Here is a 25,354-nt window from a genome sequence, read left to right on the forward strand (position 1 = left end):
TTATTATTCAAAATGGTCTTGTTATTTCAAAATCTAAAATGATTTTATTTCAAACTAATATTAGATTTTTAGGACATATGATTGAAAAAGGAAAAATTATTCCTATTCAAAGAAGCATAGAATTTGGTTCTAAATTCCCTGATATTATAACTGATAAAACTCAGTTACAAAGATTTTTAGGAAGTTTAAATTATATTTCTCCTTATATTCAAAATCTTACTAAAGATTCTGCTATCTTATATGATAGACTTAAGAGAAACCCTTTACCTTGGACAGATAAGCATACTAAGGCTGTTCAAATTATAAAAGAAAATGTCAAAAATCTTCCTTGTTTAATGTTAGCTAATCCTTTATGAGATAAAATTGTAGAAACAGATGCTTCTGATATAGGTTTTGGTGGAATTTTAAAACAAAAAGATCCCCAAACTAAACAGGAATATCTGATTCGTTTTTATTCTGGGAAATGAAATAATGCCCAAAAGAATTATTCTACAGTAGCAAAAGAAATCTTAGCTATTGTTAGATGTATTTTAAAATTTCAAGATGATTTACATAATCAAAAGTTTATTATAAAAACTGATTGTAAATCTGCAAAATTTATGTTTAATACAGATTTTAAACATGATGTGTCTAAGCAAATGTTTGCAAGATGACAGGCTCATTTAGCCCTTTTTGATTTTGAAATTATTTACAAAAAAGGTGAAGATAATCACCTACCTGATTTCTTAACTCGTGAATATTTATCTTAATGTCTTTCTTTACAGATATGTATTCTCGAGGTAGAGGAGAGTCCTCTTATAGAGGGCGAGGTGGTAGGGGAAAACCCCCTAATATAATAGCACAGCATGGCAAGCAGAGGCTAATAGCCCAGAACTTTTCTAGTTCATCTGCCAGTAATACTGAGCAAAATAATGAGTTATACAATGAGTTTCAAGAATTTTTGAAACAGAAGCAGAAATCTAATACAGATTCTCAATCTTCAGCATAATATGCTAATATCATGAAAGAATATGATAATGATTCGGCTCTATATACAGAGACCAAACATCGTGAATTAATTCTTCTGATAGAAGAAAAGGATATCCAATGGGAGAAGACTACGTGGACTATCATGGAGAGATATTTAACAAATACATCATATGTATTTGGTTCTTATAAACAAATAAAATTTTATGAAAATCTTCTGTTATCCACAAAAAGTGTTGATATAACTCACTTTTTCAGTAATACTTAGCAAAAAGGAAGTTATAACTTCTCCAATTTCATTATCAAAAAGATAATATCTATTGAAGAATGGGACATATCTCCATTGATTGAAAAAGAATTTTATTCTGATACTCATAAAATGAGTTTCAAATTTAATTTTTGGGATTATGTAGAGAGTTTTAATAAAATTATATTCTATGAAAATGAGAAAAAGAAACATACATGGTTTCTGAAAATTTGTGAAAATGTTTTTTCATTATCTTGTTCCAAATTGGTTCTTCATATGGTGGAAGATTTTTGGTCCATCAGCAAAAATTTTCCCTGAGATTTTTATAAAACCCATGAATACTTGGTTAAATGTGTCACCAAGCATTAAAAAATCCTTTTCTGAACATTGAATTGATGGGAAGACTATATGTCTATTCTTCATGGAATTTGGAATCCCATGGATCTGGAGATGACAACCAGAATTTGGTTCTACTGATAAAGGTATCCCTTGCCTATGGAGAGTTAGCTCTACTAAATTTTGGGATAAACTTTTAAGAGAAGATCCAGCAACTGGACAGCTTTATGGTTCAGACACTCTTCATCAAATGGAAGAAAAAATTTCTGCATATCAGAAAGATTTACAGCATCAACAAGAGAAAGAAAAAGATGCAATGAGTCCATTTAAAATCTTGACTCAAAAATATTCAGAAATTTACTCCAAAGAGAAAATGGTAGAAATCTACATTGAAGAGATGAAGAAAGATCTCTACAAGAATATTGGATGTTCAGATTCAAAATCGAACAAATCTATGGCATCTGAATCAAGTGAAAATCAATTTATTCATCTAATGCAAATGCAAGATGCTCAAGATCCCGAGGATGATATTCCTCAATTTTCTCAAATCAATGATATTTTTGAAAATCTCAAAAATTCATTAAAAGATAATATTAAAGATGATTAGGATATTCATCTTTAATCATCATGTTGAATTATCAACTAGTGGATGGTGACATATCACATCAACGGTGGAATCTCATATGTGCCATGAAATCATGACAAAAATAGGTGGCATATCACTTTTACTTTTTGAATTTTGTAACCATGTTACTATTTGCTTTAATAAAGCATTTACTATTTATATTTTTAGTTAGAATCCGGGGTAGGTTTCATGTCCGGCATTTCCATCTATTTATAGGACCATTTTGTGTTCTTAGGAGAACACGGTCAAGTTTGCTCCCCTCTATTCCTCTCTTGTAATCAACCCTTCTTAATAAAAGCTTCAACCTTTTGTATAAAAGTTTCTTCTTCTGGTTACAATTCTGTAAGTTTACTGTTTTTATTTTCTGTTCTTATTTTACAATTTTAATTTTTATATTTTCATATATTAGCCTGAATGACATGCTAAAATATTTGTGTTAAATCATCCCAATACTAAATCATGATCTTTATTTATTTGTAACTTGGAATTAAATTGAAATGATAAAAGATTTCATTTAAATTTTGGAATTCGATGTAATATAAGGGTTAATGGATGAACATAAGGTTGGAAGACGAACCAGGAAATAGTAAACACAAGGTTCGAAGTTAATTAAGAGGCATAAATTCATGTTGTAGCCCTTCAGTCTGCTTAGCCGAGAGATGGCGTTTATGGGTGATTTTTTTATGAATTTATGTTTCTGAAGTTGTCTTCGGGAAATCCTCTGTTGTTTAATTTCTATGGTATATCTTTTGTAATTCCTTTTATATTTTGTAAAATTACCATAGATGAACCTTATATTCATTCTTGTTCTGGAAATTAAATACCTCCTTTTATTAGTTCAATAATTTGAATATGGTATATAGGCTGGAAACCAATAATCTCCATGTGTGCGAAAGCCACTAAGGAAACATTTGGTAAAACAATACTACGTATCAGATTCAATTGTATTCCACATAAAATTTAAATTTAATAATATTATATAAATATATATTTGGTTTATCTGAAAAATAATTGTTATTAACTAATATTAATGAAAAAATAAATATATATTTATCATTTAACTGAATATATATATGGCTCACGGTGCCACGCAAGACGTCCAGCTAAGAGAATCGCTTCCTCCAAGTCACAGGCGTTTCTTAGCGGCAGATCTATAAGCGGAAAATGAACCCCAAAATTTCGCCACCCTCCGCCGCCGCCTCCAAACTCCGACTCATGTGCAGCCACGGCGGTTACATAGTCCCCCGTCCACACGACAAGTCCCTCTTCTACGCCGGCGGCGAGACTCGCATTGTCGCGCTCGACCGCCGAACCACCGCGGCCGCCCTCACCGCCCTCACCGCTCACCTCTCACGTGCCATCTTCAACAACCGCCCCTTCCATCTCAAGTACCAGCTGCCCAACGAAGGCCTCGATTCCTTAATCTCCGTCGTCACGGACGAGGATCTCTTGAACATGCTCGAGGAGCACGACCGAATTACTCCCCCTTCCCGCATCAGACTATTTCTCTTCACCGTCAAGCCCGAGTCGTTGGGTTCCCCCCTCCTAGACCCGAAATCCGAGACTTGGTTCTGCGACGCTCTGAAGAGCACAAGAATTTTGCCCAAGGGGCAGTCTGCGGATTCTGGTTTGTTGATGGGTCTTGGATCGGAGATTGAAACTCCTGCAGAGTGTGGTGGCATCAGTGTCGAGGATAGTCATGGGGCTGAATTAGCTCTTGAAACAAGCTTGTCGTTCAAGTCAACTGGTTCTTCAAATTCCATGGCGAATTCGCCGCAGATCGGGATTGGTCAGTGCGAAGATAATGGGTCGAATCTGCTGCAGAGAAGGATCAGAGTACCATCATCAGCTTCTATTGAAAGGTATTTAAATTCTATTTTACATTATTCTGCGGTGACCCTCAGACTTGAAATGCAATCCTGGTTAATGGAGTATTCTTTTCCACAAGTTTTTTTAATATATCAATTCGATCATATAAATAATGGCCAATTCTAATTATACCACCAAGAGTATCAGCAAGGAGATGTTGAATGTGTGGGAGATCATGTTTTTTCACAGTGATAATAGTGTTGGAAGTGCAGCGCCGCCATCAAAAACTGGAATTTATCAAGAATCACTTGTACAAATCCCCATAAAGGCACCATCTTTCCTTATTGAACCGGAAAGTACTTTTTTGGATCATTCATGTAATCTTCCCACTTCAGAACCAGTTAAAGTACTCGGCTATCCGACATCACAGCAACCAGATGGAAAACAGCTACAACATGAATCACAACATATTCAAGGAAACCTGCATTACATACCTCAATACGTGGCAAATCCAATGTCAATTTCGCAGTATTATCCCGTATATCAGATGCCATCCTATCAGCAGCATGTCCCGTGTCCAACGAATCTGCCTTATCCAATATATTTAGTTCCCATAAGATCGACGCAGCATCTTCATACATCAATGCAGTGTTATTTCAATGATACGAATAACCCCAGTTCTTTGAATCGACCCCCTTTGCATCCGCAGACAGCAGCAGTTGCTCCTCCTGTTACTCATAAAGAAATCTCTGGAGCTCAACCTGTTACAGAATCAACCACAAAATCTGACAAGAATGTTCTTGATGATACACTGCTAGTTAGCATACCTTCTAGTTCCGATCAACTGGTGGTAGTGCCTAATGAGACTCAGATTCCTTCTGAACCTGTTCCGACTACTTCAGTGCCTTCTTCTATGCCCTGTGGTGATTTTGATGAAGATATAGCATACAACCCAATATACAAAACTCAGCCTACACCACCTGTGTTGCCTTCTCAGTACCAAACGCTGAAAATGGGAACGACTTTGCTGCTTTCAGAGTCTTCAGTCCACCGGCAGATGTAGCACACAACCCAGACATACAATTTTGAATGGTTCGCCAATTTCAGGGGGAAAGTTAAAGATCTTGTGTCGATTGAACTGTTAATACCCTCGTGAAGTGTTTGTTCGTTTCTTCATATTGTACAAGAAGGTGTGATCTAGCTTGAAGATTGTGTGTTCAGACTTGTATAAATCAGCTTGCGAATTTTCTATACCATTTGTTCGTTCATTTCTTTGCCTTTACATTTGTTCCTCTGTGTCACCTGTTCATGGTCTTCAGTATATGTATGTACACTGTAATGCATTAATATTATTGAATTCAATGAAAGAGTGAAACCACTGTTCTTTGTCAATGTTTTGTTGCCTTCAATTTTTGTTGATTACATGTCCTGTTTCTCACTCAAGACTTTTGGCTGACTCCTACCAGACATTAATGATTGGTCCAATCTAGAGCAAAAAATATATTTTTTCGATTGAAATTGGTCCAAGTTAGTTAAAAACAGGCTCAATCTGGGTAAAATCCCTTTTATACTAAACTATCTGCAACTGATATCTATTGAATATTTGCAAAGCTTATTAGCAGTCAATATGACATGCTATTTGAAAACACATTTCCGATGAAATCAACTTGTCAACAAAGATTGCTAACATCTCTACACTGAGATAGACAATTTCTTTAGATGCTATTCTTTCCTCCAAAGAACTTGGTTAGATCTGGTATAATCTTTTTTCTCCTCCTTACTCTGAAAGATGGCGCTTTAGAAGCATTATGATCTGCTGTAGTTGATATTCTTCGAGACATAACTTTTTTGACAGGTGTCATTCTAAAGCTTCGGTTCATCGATTTGCTTCGAAGCGCATTCTCAGGCTGCAAGATTTCAGGTTCCATATTTTTTGCAGGCTTTTGCCTCATGTGCTCCAGTTCTTTCTCCACCACTTTCTTTGCACTCAATGACCGCTTTGTTTTGCGAACCTCATGTTCTTCCTCTACTTTAAGCTCCCTAGATTCCCTTCGTAATAGCTCGGTTTTAATCGCCATCTCTTTTTCACTTGCTTTTAGAGCTTCGATCCAAGCATGAGCTGCCAAAACTTTCTTTTCTGCAATTTCGTTGGCCCCGGCAGCGCCCCCTGTCAGGTACTCGTATTCAAATCTGGAAATTGTGATGGTTGAACCTCGTTTTGAGGCTGAAACTCGATTTCTAATTGTAATCTCAATTTGTGCTTTTAGATTATTGAGGGCCTCAGTTTCTGATGCTTTAACGGCTTTAAGATCTTGAAGGGCCGCCTGTAACCTTTCCTCTGCTAAATCTATCTCCATTTCAGTTTTATGTACATCTGCTTTGATGATCCCCGTTTCTTCGCTGATTATGGATAGTTCTTTCTTGGCCTTCTCGGATTCAGATTTTAACTGTTCAAGAGTAAGTGATAGATTCGACACAATAGATTTCATCATATCTTCAGACGCAGATGTTGCTTCTAGCTTTGCTTTAGCTTTTAGAAGCTTTGAATTGAGATTCTGGATTATCATTTCTGGTTTCTGCTCGTTCTTTTTGACTTGAGCTGTTTCTTCCATAACATGCCTTAGCTCATTCCTCACAACATCCATGGAAGTCATGAACTGAAAACTATCATTTTTAACAGAAGCCAATTCCTTCTTTGTAGCCTCTAACTCTTTTGTGATGGAATATAGAGTAGATTCATCAACTGTTCGTTCACCTTCTTCCAGAAAGTTACTTTCAATGTTCTCTGCTCTTCTCTCCATTTTCTTCACTAGATTTAGCCCACCCTGTAAAAAAGTGATGTCTGATAATGTAATAGCGAGCTTATGCTCCAGTTCTTTAGCATTTTCAATTTCTTTTATCATTTCCTTCTTTTTCTTCACAGTATCCTCCTTTGCAGCCTTGAATCTTTCACTGCTTTCTTTTCTCTGAGCTTCAGCCTCTCCACGCTCCTTAATGGCCTCAATTCTAGCCAACTCAACCAGCACATGCTCTTCATTAATTTCCTCAATCTCCCTCTTGACCGTTTCTAACGTTCTCGAATGCTGCTGCATACACACCATGGAGGAGTCTATTTCTCGTTCGGCCCTTCTCCTTTCTTGTAAGACGGAAGCCATATCCAGCTTAAGCTTGCTCAGCTCTTGTTTGATCGACTCCAATTCGCACATCACTTCGGCATACTGAGAATATCCGGTGCTCCGTTCCCCTTCCCTTCTTTTGGCCATCCTTAGCTTCTCCACTTCTCGGATCTCCGTTTTGGCTCTTGAATATGATTCCTCAGCTCTTCGACTTAGTTCTTTCACCATCGCCTTTGCTGCAGAAAGCTCGGATTGAGCTTCTTTTGTTACTGATTCTGCTTGTTTTCTACTCGCGCGCGCGCGCACACGTAATTTACCATCAGAAGTCGCACATGAAACAGAACCCACAATCTAAAACCCTGAAATTTCGCAAAGAAACGCGTTTGAAAATAGTTGATTGAGATTGAAAAAGAAACGAATTTTAAATTTCCATGAATACCTCTGGTAATTCGCCCTTGAATTTTCCATTGCCGGAGTGTTTTCTAGAACCCTTCCTCCATGAGAACCAGAACTGCTCTAATTCCGCCAACGCTGCTTCCCTCTATCCGTAACTCCACACAAATCCTGACTGCTCCACCGACTCGACAACTCTCGAGTTTCACGAAACAGCACAAAATTCACAGCGGAAAATGAATGAACACCTGAATATCATCTATCTTGCTAAAAATTGGCGGTGTTTCTTGCTCCAAGTCTGCAAGTTAATAAAGCGATGGTGGAAAACAATGAGGCATGAGAAGGAGAGAAAAATTATTTGTCAATTGGTTGCATCACCAGCCTTTGGAATTTTCCTTCGTGGACCACAAAGGCAAATTAACATTAAACAGGTGCATTTGTCCCGTCGGCACTAGGTTACTTACATCTGCGCCTGGCCCCCAACGCTGCCCTTTGTATTTATTTTGCGTCTTATTTCGCAATCAACCGTCGGTTGTTCTGTGACAACGGATAAAGTTTCATTTTCTCGAGAAAATAGTTAATTTAGTATTTAAATTTTCATATTTCAGTTTTAATCATATAACTCTGTGTTTTATTAGTTTTTAATCTTATTTCTTGAGAACATTGAATTGACCAAAAATGTTACTGTGTCACTGGAAAATTCGGATGTATCATCGAAAATCGATGATGTTTCCGGTGTCACGTCAGAATTTAAGTGAAAAAGGATTAAAAACCAATAAAAATCAAAGTTCATGACTAAAACGCATTTTTTGACAAGTTAAAAGTCAAAAAAAAAAGGACAACTTAATGTGAATGTGTGCTACTGGAGTAGACATCGACCTGGTGATATCCCAAAAATGTCTAAATCATTTTAGAGCTCGGGTTATGCTGAAATCGGAAAGCTGGAAAAGCACCAGTTCGAGTACATTCTCACATTCACGAGAACCAGGAAAACATATAATAAGACCACATACTAAGGTGAGCTGGGGCTCTCAGCTACCCGAGCTAGGTTGTGTAAGCCCAAGCAATATAATAAGATTTAGAGGACATGGCTTCATACCGTGATCACCTACCTTAACATCTTGGTATAGGCGTCACTCCCGAGTCCATAGGTGTGGGACGTCATGATTCGATATCATTTGCATTTTTTCAATGCACATAGGGATGATTTGACTAGACTAAAATATAGTATGAGTTGTCAACTTTGGCAGTGTCAAAGAACAGGGCATGTGCAACTATCTTGTCAATAATAGCAACCAAGAATTGAAAACAAGGTCAACATTGACTTTTCTTTCATAAATATCATGTTTACTTGATATTAATGTATTTAGATACTTTTTCATTAAAAAGCACTCTCTATATACTTTCTTTTGGGTAAACATTTTACTGACTTGAGTGTCTTAATCACCATGTTGAAAAACCTTATGACATCCCAATAGCTTTTTTTTTGCTCTTTTAAGTGTGCAGACTCTTTAGCCCGAATACTCGCCGTTTGATCTCAGTATGCCCGAGAAGAAATCCATTTGACCCGATATAATCATCCACAAAACTCAACCATATTTACCCATCAATATCGTCCGTAAACAAAACAAAATCACTCGAAACACTTGCAAATTAGGAGTATACGTGGCCAATTTCTGAATACCAAAAAGTTGCCAACCTGGCAACATTTGAATTTTGTAACCAAGTTATTATTATTTTATTTAACTAAAAATACGATTCAGCCCATTAATTGGAAACCGTGGCTTTTGCGTTCCAAATTGAGACACATTTCCACGCCTCCATGGTGCGCGTTCCGACGCGTACGTGGTTGGATTTTCTGATTTGTCCTATACACGCTTAAATACATCGTTTTTTTGATATTTTAATTTGGACAAAAACTTGTGTGAGACTGTCTCACATGTCGTATTTTGTTAGAGAGATCTCTTATTTAGGTCATCCATGAAAATTTTTTACTTTTTATGCTAAGAGTATTATTTTTTATTGTGAATATCGGTAGTGTTGACCCCTCTCACATATAAAGATTCGTGAGACTGTATCACAAAATACCTACTCTTTAATTTGTTGCTTCTATAAAACTAGGAAACTATTAAAATCTCTATAACATCAGTCTTGGTTTTTGTTATTATCAAAATGTAAATTATTTTTTGATTTGGATGATTTTGTTATGATTAGATCTCGAGGTCAAAATCTGTCACGCGTGCTATAAGTCATCGGCACGATAAAAATGTATTTATTGATAAGCATATGTAACATTATTTTCGACAATAATGTTTGAAGTGGGCCTATGGCCAACTCATTTCTTGTACCCAATTAATCTTTGAGCTTGACACCAATAAAATTTTGGTCTTTTATTTATTTAGATTAGATTAGATAAAATAAATAAATTATTTGGGGATTCAAACTTTGGGTCTAAAATAAATATTATAAAAACGTTTCTAATTACTATTGTAATTTTAATTATCTCAAGATAATCAATAGATTAAATAATTATCAAAATAATACATTTAAGACCAAATAATGGCAAAAAAGAAGGATATTTAATTAAGTGTTTTATTGAACATATTACTTTAGGTTTTCACTTAGGTTTTTTATTGGATTACTTTTTTATTTATATTATTACTGAAAATTCGATTTAAATGCTGGAGCTAAAAAACTAAAGGTTTAATTCGTTTTTTTTAGAATTCTTTATTGCGTAGGGGGAAAATTCACATTTTTTTGTTTTTTGAATTTTATTCTAAATTAATTTCAATATTCCATATACATACAACAAAGATCATTTTATAAAACATAAAATTTACTTGAAATGATACAAAAAACATATGTATCGTCCATTATATATTAAAAATACACTATTAAAACGTTGTCTGAATGGAAAAATAATTATTAGAAAACTTATACTGGTGCTGAATTATAAATCACAAATTCACTCGCGAAACAATAAACCATTATCACTATTAAAAAAAAGTAGTCACACATTAAAAGAAGGTTTCTTAAGATTTTTTTTATGCTTTACTTAATTTTGAAGAATTTTAAATTTTAGAAAAGTTCTTTTTTCTTCTTTTTCTTTTTCTTTTGCAACAATTTTCTAATAGAATATTCGAGGACATATTGACGCTAAGTTTGCCTCCACTCACGTTTTACCTGCCCTTCTCTTGGCCCTGACCAAAACCTGAATGTGGAGTATGCAAGCATAGAAGCTTTTGGAGTTGCATGTGGCACAACATTTTAAGAATGACACAGTATGTACTCTGATCCACCGAATCTGAGAAAAAGTTGATGAGGAAAAAGCGAGCTGCAAGATATATCCAAATTGAGAGTATATCTTTGGAGTAGGGCTGCAATGATATACTGGAAACAGGAAGATAAACACGTGAATGGGCGCCGGAGTGGTGTCCGACGTGACCACTTTGATGTTTAAATCAGCATGTTAAAATGAAGAAAACCCGGGCTCTTTCGGGGGTATCATACAACATTAGGCATTATGGTCTAGCCAACTTCATAGAGCGGATTAATGCTCTCAACTGACCAAGTTGCATTGTAGATTGTTGACAAGATACACATAAAGATGGATGCATTTCTTGAAGATGGATCACACGAGCCACCGTTGCTGTGGTTCGTGCATTGGTGGTCTCTGTCACCAGTTTTTTCGGTGTAAGTGGGCTACTTTGAAAAAAGGAAGTTGCTGAAACCGTAGCTCCCCCACCAGATCCGATAGAGCCCCGTCCGCATTCAGCAAAGCTAGTGAGTGCCGCCTTTTTTTGCCATGAGATTTTTGGTATGTTGAGTCCGTCATTTTCACTGGTCTATCTCCGATGGCCACCAAGTAATTCTCTTTTTTTAAAACTGCTTATATCTTTATTTTTCATAGCATAAAATTGTTTCCATTGAACTTTATTATCTCGTATATATCCGTCATTATGTCTACAACAATTTAGTTGACCAGACAAAATAATCTCGCCTTAATAAAAAACTTTTCTGATGTGGAATATCAGTTTAGGATGCAACCACAAAACATACCCAAAATTTTAAGAATTTCAAACCAATGCTCTAATACCACTTGTTAGTCTCGTATGCGGTAACTTGAGATAATAAATATGAAAATTAAGAATAAATTGGACACTGAGATATACGTGAAAAACTATTAAAACTATTATAGTAAAAACTATGAATAAAATGAAAAGGAATCCACTATGATATTTTATGGTCATGTACAATCACTCACCGTATTTTCAAATAAAACACACACTCTCTTAATACTGGAGAAAAAACACATAACAAAAATTATAGAACTAAGCGAGAGCTCTTTTTATAGAGTTTCTCGTTGCTGTGAAACCATGTATTGATAATTTCTTTCTATATGTAATTTTCAATGAAGCATGTAAAATACGATTAGACTTTTCTTCATAATGAATGCATACCTACCTTTGCCGACACTGATTCGATGCTCTTTTATATTTTCACCTCAGTTTTGGAATTTTGTGATAGAACAGCAGTGTAATTGATATTATAATTTATGAGAACATAATTTATTTCTGTAGTCAAGGATGAGTTCTTCTGCGGTGATGCACCAAGTCAAAAATTTTGACTCCTCATCATTATTTTGATTGCTACTGATACATTATGATTTGGGATTGGCAAGTAATATTAATTCCGTTTTTTCCACGCAACTCACCCACCCTCCCCCCTCCTATAAAACGCTTCACCTAATTTCTCATACATAGAAAAATATACTCCGAAAATGAACAAGTTTCATACAGCATCAAGTGTGGCGCTCCAGTGTCTGCTAGTGGCAGTGGTCCTGCTAGGTGAGGCGGTGCATGGGACGTCGGCGGTGACCTGCAGCCCGCTGGAGCTGAGTCCATGCATCGGGGCCATAATCGGTTCTTCTCAGTCGCCGTCCGCCGAGTGTTGCCGGAAGCTTAGAGAACAAAAGCCTTGTCTCTGCGGCTACCTCAAGAATCCAAACCTCCGGTCTTATGTGGGCTCTCCCAACGCCAAAAAGGTCGCTGCCGCTTGCGGAGTCCCCACGCCCACTTGCTAGTCGGGAAATGATCCAAAGTTTCACAAAAACTAGCCCGTGAAATATATCAATATTAAATAAATAACTATGTACAAAAGTTTCTCGTGTTGGAGACTGTGTCTGGACATTATGAAATCGGGTTATTTGTAACCATATCTCCGATTTTTTATATATGTGGGATTTACTTTAATTTACATGTTATAATTTTTGTTTTGTGTTTGATAAGAGAATAAATATTAATCACCTAGAGGTGAATGCAAAATACTTTTATAAGATCATATATTATAATCATTTATTCGATTACACACAAATTCGCAAATTTCGTAATTTAATCAAAGTTTTAAGCTAGTAAGAAAAAAGACTTGAGCTGAGCCTGAGTTAAATATTATATTGAAGCAAGAAACCATTATTGAAATTTATTTAAAAAAAATTAATTGTGCTAATCATATAAATAATATTAATATCCAATTGAAAACGACAACTACTAATTTTAACGTCATTTCAACATCACATTAATCTCACGTAAAAAAAATTAAAATTATCTCAAAAACAAATATAACGAATTAAAACTAAAAATACATTTTTTCCGATTATTAAATCACCTTATCCTAAACTTGGAGCATTCCATTACAATTATATATAATATATACGAGCATGGAGCCCAGGCTCCATCCGTATAATGGGCTCCATCCGTATAATTTGTTATTATTCCACTTCCACTACCCTTTTGATTCCCTTTCCCTTCGCCTCATGTGCTCACACATTCGCTTTACGTTAATATTCTAACTTTGCGAATCCACTCATGGCACCTCTCCACGGATTCAAGATGTTAGCCACCAAGTGTACGGTAGCCGGTAGCCCCACAAGAAGCCCCACTACCAGCCCGGTGATCCCCCTCCGCCGGAGGAAAACTCTCCGAATGCTGCTTAGTCACGGCGATGGTGAGGATAGGCCACCTGGGAAGGGGAAGTCGTTTTCTGTGAGTCGAAAGCTCAAGGATTTGTTCCTGTCTTCTCCCCCGGGACTCCAGGAAAGGGTTTCGAGGAAGCGCTTGTCGCCGACCTCCGGGGGTGGTGCCGGAGACGGTGTAGGCAGATGCGGGGCACGATCACGGCGGCCAACAACAGCTACGTTCCGGCAGCGATTGCTGAGGAGAGCTTGGCGACCTTTGCTCGTCGCTATACCTGAATAATTGATAATATTGTGAAATATTTTGTAATTTAATTTGACATTTGTAACTATAGGTTATCGTGTACTTTTTCACTAAATTTCTTTAATATGCCATTGAATATTAATCATGACATATATATAGCAATTGTTCCATTTTTAATTTGTAATAATAATATTATATAAAGAATGTGTCACATAAACATATTTTTTGTTTAAAGTGTTCTTGCAATAATATTTTTTTCAACAGTCTTTCAATATTACTTATTTCGAATTGATTATCTTTTTTCACTGATTTCTATCCATTATTATTAAATTAAACATAAATTAAGTATTTAATCTTATATAAATTATGTTTACTAATAATAATAAAACTTTTGTGTTATGATGGGTCAAGATAAATGAAAGTGCGATAGATTACGAATGTAACTAAGGTAAATCGAAATACTTTAATATATTGATCATGCAAGCATTTAATTGAACATTTATTTATAATAAATCCATAGAATTCATTTAAATATATATATAGATAAAATAATGTATAGAGCCCACATATATATAGCCATAATAGAGAAAATCTTGAAGGAGTCAATTTTGAATCCCAAATTGGTTTTGGGGAATTCAATTGCTAATAAATTTTTGAGCCAGAATGGGCAACCACCCTATCCTCACTTATTAATTAAGTTAGGTTCACAGCTCCGACATGTGGTATTAACCACCTCATAGGTTATATACAATGTATGTGCAATGTACGTGAGAAACATGCATGTTTCTTAGCAAAAATTTAAACAATATGGAATGACACTATTTTGGAACAACGATGACATATAATTTGACGTAATGCATGTCGTTTGTAGTCTTTGTAACGACTTTGCAACAACGAGCACATGCATCATATCGTTGATAAAGTTTACATACGCATTCCTGAAACTTTAAATTACAAAATGTAATTTCTAGGTGAGACCGGGCTTGTAGCCCAGTGGTCTCACCCACTGTCGGAATAGCCGGTTTTCCCGGGTTCGATCCCCGCGTGAGTTGTAATTTTAAAAAAAAAGTGATTTCTGGGTTCTTAGATTCTATTTGTTTCATGCATGAACAAAAGCCTTCATTGACAGCAATAGCATCCCTTATGTTGATATTAATAATCCGCATTTTGGAGTCGAAAGCATATCGTTGTCATACTTCAAAACTCGATTGTTGATAAATAAATAAATAAATAATCGAGTAACTCGCGTTGTATTTATTATATTTTTATGTTTTTTTTATGTTCTAAAATAATCGCGTAGGAAAAACTTACTCATGTGATCGGTGCAGTGATTGAATTACCTCAAATTTGCGGAAGTCGATCGAATTTGAGATCCCAACCTTGTAGCTTTTCTGTATGTTCTGTAACAATGATTTCTGTTTGAAAAATCAGCTCGAATCGTGGGAGTACGTTTGCATACATTGGGTTGATAGGTTTGACAAATATAATAATTATAAACAAATTAAAATTTAATGAATAATTTAAAAAATAAAAAAAATAATCATATTTAAAAATTATTAAAGAAATACAAATTAAATGAAAAAATAATATACAAGGATTGAAAAGCTATTAAACAAATATAAAAATAAAAAATTATTAATTATTAAAAAAATTAAATATACAAGGGCATCGTTAATGATAGAAATCAATCCCCATTTGTTAACTTTATTAATAAAAAAATGAAACGAAATATAAAATTCAACAAATTAAACTTTAATGAATAATTAAACAAATTATTAAATAAAAAATTTAAATATAAAAAACAACAAAATTATCAAACAAATACAAATAAATGAAAAAATTTAATATATTAATTTATTGTTTATAAAAGGTAAGCCGGTAGCTTGTCTTTCAACAAGGCTAGGAGATTATGTCTAATTGCATTTTTTAATGATAATTATTAAAAATAAGCTTAAATAAAATGTAGTTTTCTACAATTTTATCCGTTAATGCAATCAAGAAATTGTATCTTAGGCACATTCGATTCGATTGAATGATACAATTAAATTTAGCGATGAAATTAAATATAAAAAAAGGAAATGGATAAAATTAAAATAATAATGAAATGGAGCAAATATAAAATTCGTATTTTTAATCTAAAAATAAAGAACAATTAACGCTGAAAGGAGACATGATTTGGGCTGTGAATTTGGCAATTAAATGTTTGTTCATTAGTTTAATTTAAATTAAGGTTTAAACAAAATCAAATTTATGGCGTAAATAGATATTACATTGTAGAGAAAGATGGAAGTTCTCTCTATGTTGAATAGATAATAAATAAAACGATGAGTACCCAGAAGCATTAAATTTAATGGAATATAAACAAATTAAGTAAAATACTTGCATTAAATTTAATTGTAATTAAGTGTATATTCTCTTGTGAGCGTCATAAGATGATCGCGAAAACGTTTCACGGAACGTCAAATCAGACGTCCTCACACACTGTTGCATTAAATGTTTCAAAAGTTTTCAACATGTTTATCGAGACGCGGAAAAATGTGTGAAAAGACAATCGATATGACGTTCCACAAAATATTCTCATGAACATCTTGCGACGCTCATAGGGTGCCCACCAACAAATGAGTAGCATATTATTATTCTATATCTATCTAACTATGTATAAAGAGAAAAACTCGTTTACGTCACTAACTTTTGGTGAAGTCGTTCTCATATTCAAAATTTGCCCTTTTATGTCATTTTTTTAGTTAATTTATCATTTCTTCGATGCAAGTTTTATTTAGAAAAAATAAATATATATCAAGAATTATATAAAATATTTGATCTAAATTTATTACTAAAAATATCTATATACAATGTGTGTGCATCTATGTGGCGCCCCAAACCAAACACGTAATTATACAATATTTGACGTTATATGCATAAAAATTTTCTTTTTAACGACGTAATAATATAATTCATGTACAATAAATAGTGTCATCATTATACTATTTACATCAGTGTAGCAGAAACACTATAATAAATACACAAATATAACTCAAATAAGACAATGAGCTATATTGTTTCTATCCACAATCAACTACATGACTTTTTTTATTATAAATACTTATTCTTTCACCTCTATCATGTCTCACTATATAGTCCTGTAATCTGTCCAACAGAAACAGACCCCAAAGCGTGAGCATACACAATAATAATCATCATAATACATAAAATTTATATTAACAAAAACACAAATATAACTGATATCATAACAGGAATAGTTCCTTCGATGTTTCTGGACAACCAATCCAACCAACAATATCAACAAAAATCACTCTCATTTTACTGTAATAAACAATAGCAACGATATGTCTCTACTATTGCGATAGAAATATCGTCACTACATGATCAACATCAAAGATACGTCGCACCCTGACTCTGGTGACAACAATATCGTCAATACGTCACTCCTCTACTATTGCGACAAACAACATGAACGATATGTCGCACCCCAACTCCAACGACAACAATATCGTCAAAATGTCACTCACCTACGTACTACTACGACAACAACAGCAAATCGATGTCCAATCACCGATAGCCAACAACATCAATAATAATAAACAACAACAAATATAATATTAAATAACACATTTCCAGTGAAAGGGTGATTTACCATCGTTCAACATAATAATATTTATCAATACTAAACAATAACAACATATGTTCGTATGTCGACACGAATCTGATAGTCGAATATATATAAAATATGATTATTTCTTTTATTTTGAGGCTTGTGACGTATCTAAATAATTTAACAATAATTATCATATCATTGTCGTCGTATCAACACAATCATAATAGCCGCAATATATAACATCAAATAGCCCAACAACAATTATTCCATCAAAAATATAAAACTCGATTATACATCTTCATCATTCAACAGTTAATATCCAGTGTATTTAGTTAATACTAGCATTAAATACACTCTAGTAAATTAACTTAAATTAATATGCTATAGAAAACCCCCCACAAAATTGCAAAAATTTCATATCAACAGATAGTCTATACTTTATAGACTCCGATTATATAATCATAATTATTAACAACTGATAGACAACTCTCTAGTTTCAATTTAACAATTAAAATATCTAATTATAATAGATTATGAATAATTCAAAATAACACCAATATAATCTTCTCTTCTTTGTTAAAATCATATATCATCCAACGATATTAAATTTTTGTATCATTTAACAATTTAACGAATTTATTCCAAAAATTGACTAATTTCAAACATCGCCAAAAATATGAAATGTATACCTCCAATTGAAGATCTTGTTTCAACGATCTCAGAATTGAAGTCGGTTTGTCAATTGGATAAACCGATAAATCGCAAATTAAAAAGAAATCTGAAACCCCTGTTTTCTCTCCTCTGCTCTGTCTTCTTTTTATCTTTTTTTACGTTCGAGTCGGTGGAACCCAATTAAATTTTTTTTTTATTTTTTGTTCAATCGTTACAAATTGTGACCCCGATCTTAGAGATATTTCGATTCCAGCATAGATCTGGAGATTCCCGAATAGGACAACCTTTCGAACTACTGCTGAATCCAGGGGTAGGCAAGAGACAATCTGGCGAACTGAAACATCTTAGTAGCCAGATGAAAAGATTATTATTTTTTAAATTATAATATAATATAATAAAATATATCATATTTGACATTTTCAACACCGATATATTCGTTTGGACTAGTCAAACGATCAATTTTTTCAAAACATGAAACTTGTATATTTTTTAGTTTTCTATGTCATCTTAAAATTTCAAATCATTTGAACTTCATATGACTAAGATATGACATATTTTGTTATTTTAACATCATTAAATATTTATTAATATCACGTTACTAGATTAATAAATTTTAATATTCACTTCAGGCATTACAGTCTCTGCTAGTATATATTGAATTACATCATTCATTGTATGATAATTAAATTTCGAGTTAATTATATAAATTTTATTCTTATTATTATTATTATATTAGTCCACTTATCATAAAACTACTTTTATTTTAAATTAATTTACAATTAATTCTATATATCTTAACACATGTAAACTTAAAAGATTAATACAATCGTTATCCAATCTTTAATTGATAGACAAAATATTTTAAACCTATTCTTATACATTTACTGAAGATAATTTTGACCAATATTTATTCTTAACTACAAACTTCATATAAAACGATCAATTTAGTATATCTTGACCCGGTTAGACACATAATCAAAAAATTCATGAATTAAAATATATAATCATTGGTCAATTATATGCTTCTAGCAGGTACCACGAGCTTTCTGTCCCACATTTTTATCCAGAAGCAAGTGTAGTTCACCGGTTCCACCAATACTCTTTTCTCTCAGCAAAGATCGTGTGAGTGTGCAGCCTCCTGTCCGTCCCCCTGCTGGTGGGAAATCTGTTCTCGGGTCGTCGTTCTGCTGCGTCTGATCCATCCGGCAAAGATCTCTTGATTCTAGGGCTGGGAAAATATACCGAAATATTGAAATACCGAAATACCGTACCGAAATTACCGAAAAAATCAATATACCGAAAATTTCGGTACGGTATCAAATTTTCGGTATCGGTATCGGTAAGTAAATATTTTTTTTCGGTATTTCGGTATATATACCGAAATATCGAAAATAATTTTTTTTAATTTAAGTTCGGTATACCGAAAAAATGTCGGTATACCTAAAATATTTTCGGTATACCGACATTTTTAGTTTCGGTATACCGACATTTTTTCGGTGTCGGTACGGTATCCGGTATGAACTTTTTCATATCGAAAATTCGGTATACCGAATTTTCGGTATCGGTATCGGTATGAATTTTTCCATATCGATATTTCGGTACCGTATACCGTACCGTACCCACCCCTACTTGATTCCTTGCAGTCTGGACTTCTATCGTTTATTCAATAATCGATGAAACGAAAAACGTAAATAATTTTGAAATCGCAAGGAAATAAGATTCGTTATTGGATGTAAGAAGAAAATATTTTGTGTAGGATATTAATTGTACGAGAAGAAGTGTACAATTAAGAAACATAATACGACATTATAATCAATTATTAATTATTGATTGATAATTACAAAGTACTACAGCGACACACGTGCAGTAAAATCCCCAACGTTCTAAAATCCCAGATCCCTTTTAGATCGGACCAGATTCCTTCCCAAATTCGCTGATTCTCCCCCACTATCACCCATCGTGCGCTCTTCCCACGCGCCGCCGCTTCACTCTATTTCCCAATTGCATATTGCTTCGGAGTTCGAGATCTAAATAGTAGGAGGTAAAAAGTAAGAAGAGATTGTTAAGAAAAATAACAGCTTCCTTTATGAATTGTGCAATTCAGTCGCTGGATCACCACAGAGAAGGGAATTATCGTATAGCCGCTGGAGAAGGCAATGGGTGGAGTTACTTCGTCGGTCGCTGCTAAGTTCGCTTTCTTCCCGCCGACCCCGCCGTCGTACACGGTCGTGGCGAACGAGCCGTGCGGCGGAGCGCTGTGTATTCCGGAGGTGCCTCGGAGGGACGACGTCGACGTTTTGAGGCTGAGGACGCGTAAAGGGAATGACGTGGTGGCGGTTCACATCAGCCACCCTAAGGCGAACGCGACTCTCCTCTATTCCCACGGTAACGCCGCCGATTTAGGTCAGATGTTTGAGCTTTTCGTCGAGCTCAGCCTCCGTCTTCGCATCAATCTGATGGGGTAATTTCTCGTTTTCTGTCCCATTGCTTCGCTAATTGGTGATTGCCTTTGTGTTTACCTTGATTTTGGTTGTCCCGATATTAAAAAATGATGCTGCAAAGCTTTTGGTTTACTTATTTCGTAATCGATTTATTATCTTTGTTGGAATTTAGAATTATTCTCATCCACTTATTCTAACGATAAATGGGAATTACTCTTTTTGGAGAATATATTTGGATTGGTAAATCCGGGAATAAAGAATGACAATTTCGTGGTGGATTAATTTTTAGTTATCTGTCACATGCTTGTCCAAACAAGAAAGCAAAAACTTGTGTTCACACTGGTCGTATTTTGTGAGACGGATCTCTTATTTAGGTCATCCATGAAAAAATATTACTTTTTATGCTAATAGTATTATTTTTTATTGTGAATATCGGTAGGGTTGACCTGTATCACAGATAAAGATTAATGAGACCGTCTCACAAAAGACCTACTCATTAAGGAAAGTCAAATTTCCACATGTGTTTATTTCCATAATTGGCTGTGGCTTTTGGTTTCATCCATAATTAGATTTATGGGCAGGAGTAAAAAAATGACTCCTGCAAAATAATTGATTGAACTTTATCATACATTGCTATTGCCGTTTGCCATGTCTTATCAGTTAATACCTTCGAAGCAAGGAGTGATTATGAAATATCAGGTTCCGCATCCTGCTTGTGAAAGCCTGTGTACTACTGTTGGTTGCCAAATTAATAGTGCTCAAAAGTAATGCATGCAATAGAAAGATAGAGAATGGGATTAGGAGAAATACAAGCTCCTTTAAAGATACTGTTCCCTGAAAAATGCCTTTAATAGAATTTGCATCAATGCCATGAAATTTTCTTCAAGTTCTTGTCTTTATTTAGTTGCAAACTTGAATTTTCAAATAGGTATTCCTGTAGGCGCAAAAATTGCAGTAGTAGCATCTAGGTCTCTCAATCTTTAGATTTATCTCCACTGCTGAAAATTTAGATTTTCGTGATGTACTCAACCTTGTAGCTAGATGCAAATGATCGATAGTTTCACATATGTTGAACTTTCGATCATGTCCACCATACCAGTGAATGTATTAAGACAAACTTCTGAACCAGTGTGTGTAATTTATGGAATGTGGTTCTTGGTGTCCCTAATTTGTGAGTCGTAATTGATTAATGAAGATGAAGACCTTGATTTAGGAAGTAGTCTTTTGACCCATTAAAAGAAATTTTTTGGTGGACTGATTTTTCATCAATTAATTTGCATCTATGAAATTTCTTAATTGATAGAGCTGGATCTTATGTCTTTGTGGTGGCTTGCTGATGACATTTTGGAAATGAATGGAGGACAATGTTTGGATTGTGATACAGTTTTATTCATTTGATTCAAGGCTTCAAGCAAAATGTAACTGACTCTGAATTCAGAACTGAATGCTTTGCTTCATATTTATTGTTCCACCGAGTCAATCTTTAAGCTTTCTGATGGTGGATGAAGCATGTCTTTCTTTTTTGTATCACTCCCTTTTTCATTGATAGTTGTCATTATTATTCTGATTTTGTACTGAGAAAAAGAACACCTAAGTCCTCCAAATGTTGATTTATTCATTAACATCACTATTGATTATAATAACACTTGAAGAAGCAAAAAGGTGTACATTGAATATCACATGCCACTTGTATTAGTCCAGTTACTTTTTTCCTCACCAAGTTCTTTGAGTTTAAAATGATTTCCTTTACAAATATCTCTAATCACTATATGATATTGCTCTAGTATTCTCCATTTCGTTGCCCTTTTAGAGTGACCCCTAGTTTATACAAAACTATAGAAAAGATGAAATGGTGGGTAAATTTTGGAAGAGTGAACCCTAACCTGAACTGATAGTTTCTCATACTGCACTCCATGTGTCCCTATCTGAAAGAAATGAATTAAATTGGCACAATGGTTTCATGCAAATTGAAAGTTGAAGAGCATTATTTCTTCATCTATATATGTGCACAGCTGGTAGTTTTCAGTTAGTGCACACCGCATCATTATTTTTAAATAATGTCCCTGTCAAAAGAAACTTGTTATCATAGAGCATGGTTTTTTTTTCCAAATATATTGGCAAAAAAGGGCGCTCAATCTTGGCTATTTTGCCAGTAAATAAAGCATTGCCTCCTTTTTAGTACAAATTTTCCCTTAAAATTTACGTATGATGTTCTATATTTCTTGCCTTTTTATGTATTATAGTCTTTTTGCTAATTTCTTCATCATATTCAGGTATGATTACTCAGGCTTTGGACAGTCCACTGGAAAGGTTAGATGCATGCTTTCACCGCTATATAAATGTAGTTAGGTTCACTTGATTGGCATCTGTATGTCCATCATTAGAATGTTTGCTACAGAAATATTTCCCCACCTTTTTTAATTTAATTTGTTTTGAAAGGTTGATTGTATAATGAGATAATGGTTTTGATTGCTCTCCTTGTTTATTACTTTTTCCCCTTTTCTCTGTTTGTATCATTAAAAATTTATTATTTATTAAATCTATTTGTAATATCATCGTCATTTTGTAGGCTGGCTAGGTGCGATTTGCCAAAGATAGACCATGGTTGGCTTCAGTAGGAGCCTTTAATGAAATATTTTTTTCTTGTTGGGCTTCCAGATAGCGGAAAGAGATCCTTTTTTTTGCCTTTGCATCACACTCGTTTCGTACTTTTTGTTAATTAGGAGTCTGAATAACAAGTCAAAATATTATATTTGTAAATAGCGTTCCTGTTAAGTGCTTGCATGTTTTTGGTCCTGTCAAATTTGACCCGCCCATCCCTTTTATTTGAAACAGCCAACTGAATGTAATACATACGCAGACATTGATGCTGTATACAAGTGCCTCAAAGAGAAATATGGGGTTAAAGACGACCAATTAATACTCTACGGTCAATCTGTTGGTAGTGGTCCCACCATTGATCTTGCAGCACGAATACCTGACTTGAGAGGGGTTGTTCTGCATAGTCCTATTTTATCCGGTTTAAGGGTGTTGTACCCTGTAAAACGGACATATTGGTTCGATATTTACAAGGTATTATATGCTGCTGTGCAACTATTATTCAATATTTTGCAAACCGAAACTTGTATGATTAGCACTCAAAGTTTAACTTTTTGTTAATACAGAATATTGACAAAATTGGTGGAATTAACTGTCCAATTCTTGTTATTCATGTAAGTTTTCCTTATTGTGTTTCAAAGATACCCTCTCCCTGTTTTTTCTGTCTCTCTCAGTCTCCCCCATGAAATGTCTAAAGCTTTCTCAGGATCATTATCATTTGGACTTGCCTCGAACATTTTTAAAAAAAATTGCACTATGTGTTACTTGATTTATCGTCAATGTTTAGGGAACAGCAGATGACGTTGTTGATTGCTCACATGGCAAGCGGCTTTGGGAGCTTTGCACCGTAAAGTACGATCCTATATGGATAAATGGCGGTGGACATTGCAATCTTGAACTGTATCCCGAGTTCATCAAGCATCTCAAAAAGTTTGTATTGGCTCTTGGAAAATTAAGACAGGCACCCAATGTTTCAGCTATAGCATCATTAGAGCCCGAGAATAAGAGAGAATCAGCAGAAAGCAACACTGCAGACACGATCGAGTTACCACCAGATCTTCCAGAAATTTCAAGAAACAGTTTGGATAGCCGACTGGACAAATCCAAGAAATCGAGTGTTCTTGAAAAATCAAGAATGAGTACTGATCGCGTCGACAGATTTAGAAGGAGAAAACACCTGTTATGGTGATCGGTTGAAATCCACGAAAAGTCATGCTGCTGGCTTCATTTAAGAAGGTATATTGCAGCAACCCATTATTTCCATGTCGAACGGTTTCTGCGTCCGAGTATGTACCATGTCGAACGGTTTATGCGTCCGAGTATGTACCATGTCGAACATGCTTATAGAAGTAAGTTATCTGAATGATATATAGGCTGACCTTGAGAAAAAATAAAAACTCCCTTTTTTCCCGTGTAAAATATCAAGCATCCTCTGATGGTGTTCAGTTTGCGGTTTCAGCTTTTTCTTATCTCAAAATATGTAAATCTTAATTGCCATAGGTAGCCCTCCATGTTTGCGGTCAAAGATGAACTGAAACTAAGACCAAGAATTGTATACTGTTCTGATTATTCATCTATATGAAATCTTACTCAATTTTTTTGCAAAGTATTTCTGTCTACCAAAACTAAGGTACACGAATAAATCTTATCTAATCGATTACTTATCCGTGATGTGTAATAGTTCATAGAGTCTTGTTGCAGCTTTTAGGGAACTCCAGCAAAATGGTACAGAGAAGATGAACACCCTGCGTGGATAAAGCAGCTAATTGAAGTTTGCGAGCAATCATTGCGATGGCTCAAATGTTTTGAGTAAGAGATGAAAATGTAGAAGCTGTCGTTTAGATTCCTTAATCTTTCACTCACAGCTTCATTGATCACGAGGTAGTTTCCTAACACTTTGTCCAATGATTGTAAGAGGGTGGGTCACATCACTTGTGTGAAACTATACATTTTATCATATGAAAAAATATAGTGGTACTCTTACAACCATTGGATGAAGTATTGAAGTAATATCTCAATGTTGGGATCGAACTAACCTTGGACCATCATGTTTGTATCAGAAAGAAAGTGATTTCTCATCAAGATTCCTTAGATCCTTCCACGATTTCATTCGTAGAGTCCCAGTAGAATTCTACATTTGTCGTAAATTGGAGTTGAAACAGAGGATTTATGGTTCGAAACAATCGATCTCGAGTCTAGTTTTGTCCATCGCTAGCTAGCTAGCTAGCTAGCTAATGACTTGTTATCCAAAATATATGGAAAAACGAGGACAGAAAGACATGCAGTAAATCAAACAAGCAGAAGTACTGTAGCGAAATGC

General features: G+C 34.7%; 5 protein-coding genes across 10 annotated transcripts; 4 read left to right on the forward strand and 1 right to left on the reverse strand.

The window, feature by feature from the left end:
• Positions 1-3,255: 3,255 nt before the first annotated feature.
• LOC140986071 (protein PAL OF QUIRKY-like) lies at positions 3,256-5,251 on the forward strand. Its single transcript, XM_073454045.1, has 2 exons — positions 3,256-4,036; positions 4,233-5,251. The coding sequence occupies exons 1-2, from the start codon at positions 3,339-3,341 to the stop codon at positions 5,044-5,046; spliced, it is 1,512 nt and encodes a 503-aa protein (XP_073310146.1). The 5' UTR covers positions 3,256-3,338; the 3' UTR covers positions 5,047-5,251.
• A 282-nt stretch (positions 5,252-5,533) lies between these two features.
• LOC140986070 (protein PLASTID MOVEMENT IMPAIRED 2-like) lies at positions 5,534-7,940 on the reverse strand. Its single transcript, XM_073454044.1, has 2 exons — positions 7,539-7,940; positions 5,534-7,458 (listed from the first exon to the last, which is right to left on the reverse strand). The coding sequence occupies exon 2, from the start codon at positions 7,325-7,327 to the stop codon at positions 5,699-5,701; it is 1,629 nt and encodes a 542-aa protein (XP_073310145.1). The 5' UTR covers positions 7,328-7,458; positions 7,539-7,940; the 3' UTR covers positions 5,534-5,698.
• A 4,332-nt stretch (positions 7,941-12,272) lies between these two features.
• On the forward strand, positions 12,273-12,575 carry LOC140985956 (non-specific lipid-transfer protein 2-like). The gene has a single exon (XM_073453891.1). It carries the CDS (start codon positions 12,273-12,275, stop codon positions 12,573-12,575), a length of 303 nt encoding a protein of 100 aa, XP_073309992.1.
• A 649-nt stretch (positions 12,576-13,224) lies between these two features.
• On the forward strand, positions 13,225-13,855 carry LOC140986688 (uncharacterized). The gene has a single exon (XM_073455003.1). The coding sequence runs from the start codon at positions 13,357-13,359 to the stop codon at positions 13,744-13,746; it is 390 nt and encodes a 129-aa protein (XP_073311104.1). The 5' UTR covers positions 13,225-13,356; the 3' UTR covers positions 13,747-13,855.
• A 5,948-nt stretch (positions 13,856-19,803) lies between these two features.
• Positions 19,804-24,907, forward strand: LOC140986296 (uncharacterized). Of its 6 annotated transcripts, none has more exons than XM_073454448.1 (6): positions 19,804-20,456; positions 22,710-22,746; positions 23,272-23,508; positions 23,601-23,648; positions 23,822-24,270; positions 24,723-24,907. In XM_073454448.1, the coding sequence occupies exons 1-5, from the start codon at positions 20,152-20,154 to the stop codon at positions 24,221-24,223; spliced, it is 1,029 nt and encodes a 342-aa protein (XP_073310549.1). In that variant the 5' UTR covers positions 19,804-20,151; the 3' UTR covers positions 24,224-24,270; positions 24,723-24,907. The 6 variants fall into 6 exon arrangements, 5 of the variants coding, with proteins under 5 accessions (XP_073310549.1, XP_073310547.1, XP_073310548.1 ...); XM_073454446.1 differs by having other exon boundaries at positions 24,716-24,902; XM_073454447.1 differs by lacking the exon at positions 24,723-24,907 and adding an exon at positions 24,535-24,623.
• The last annotated feature ends 447 nt before the right edge of the window (positions 24,908-25,354 follow it).

The sequence above is a fragment of the Primulina huaijiensis genome, chromosome 10 (genome assembly GCF_012295235.1).
Source record: "Primulina huaijiensis isolate GDHJ02 chromosome 10, ASM1229523v2, whole genome shotgun sequence".
In the NCBI taxonomy this organism is placed as follows: Eukaryota; Viridiplantae; Streptophyta; class Magnoliopsida; order Lamiales; family Gesneriaceae; genus Primulina; species Primulina huaijiensis.

Excerpts from the sequence above, each read along its gene's own strand:
- LOC140985956 (XM_073453891.1), top strand. The coding sequence starts at position 12,273 with ATGAACAAGTTTCATACAGCATCAAGTGTGGCGCTCCAGTGTCTGCTA.
- LOC140986688 (XM_073455003.1), top strand. The coding sequence starts at position 13,357 with ATGGCACCTCTCCACGGATTCAAGATGTTAGCCACCAAGTGTACGGTA.
- LOC140986071 (XM_073454045.1), top strand. The coding sequence starts at position 3,339 with ATGAACCCCAAAATTTCGCCACCCTCCGCCGCCGCCTCCAAACTCCGA. Across the intron at positions 4,037-4,232 it reads TCATCAGCTTCTATTGAAAG|TGATAATAGTGTTGGAAGTG; the intron begins GTATTTAAATTC and ends GTTTTTTCACAG.
- LOC140986296 (XM_073454448.1), top strand. The coding sequence starts at position 20,152 with ATGGGTGGAGTTACTTCGTCGGTCGCTGCTAAGTTCGCTTTCTTCCCG. Across the intron at positions 20,457-22,709 it reads CTTCGCATCAATCTGATGGG|GTATGATTACTCAGGCTTTG; the intron begins GTAATTTCTCGT and ends CATCATATTCAG. Across the intron at positions 23,509-23,600 it reads ATTGGTTCGATATTTACAAG|AATATTGACAAAATTGGTGG; the intron begins GTATTATATGCT and ends TTGTTAATACAG.
- LOC140986070 (XM_073454044.1), bottom strand. The coding sequence starts at position 7,327 with ATGGTGAAAGAACTAAGTCGAAGAGCTGAGGAATCATATTCAAGAGCC.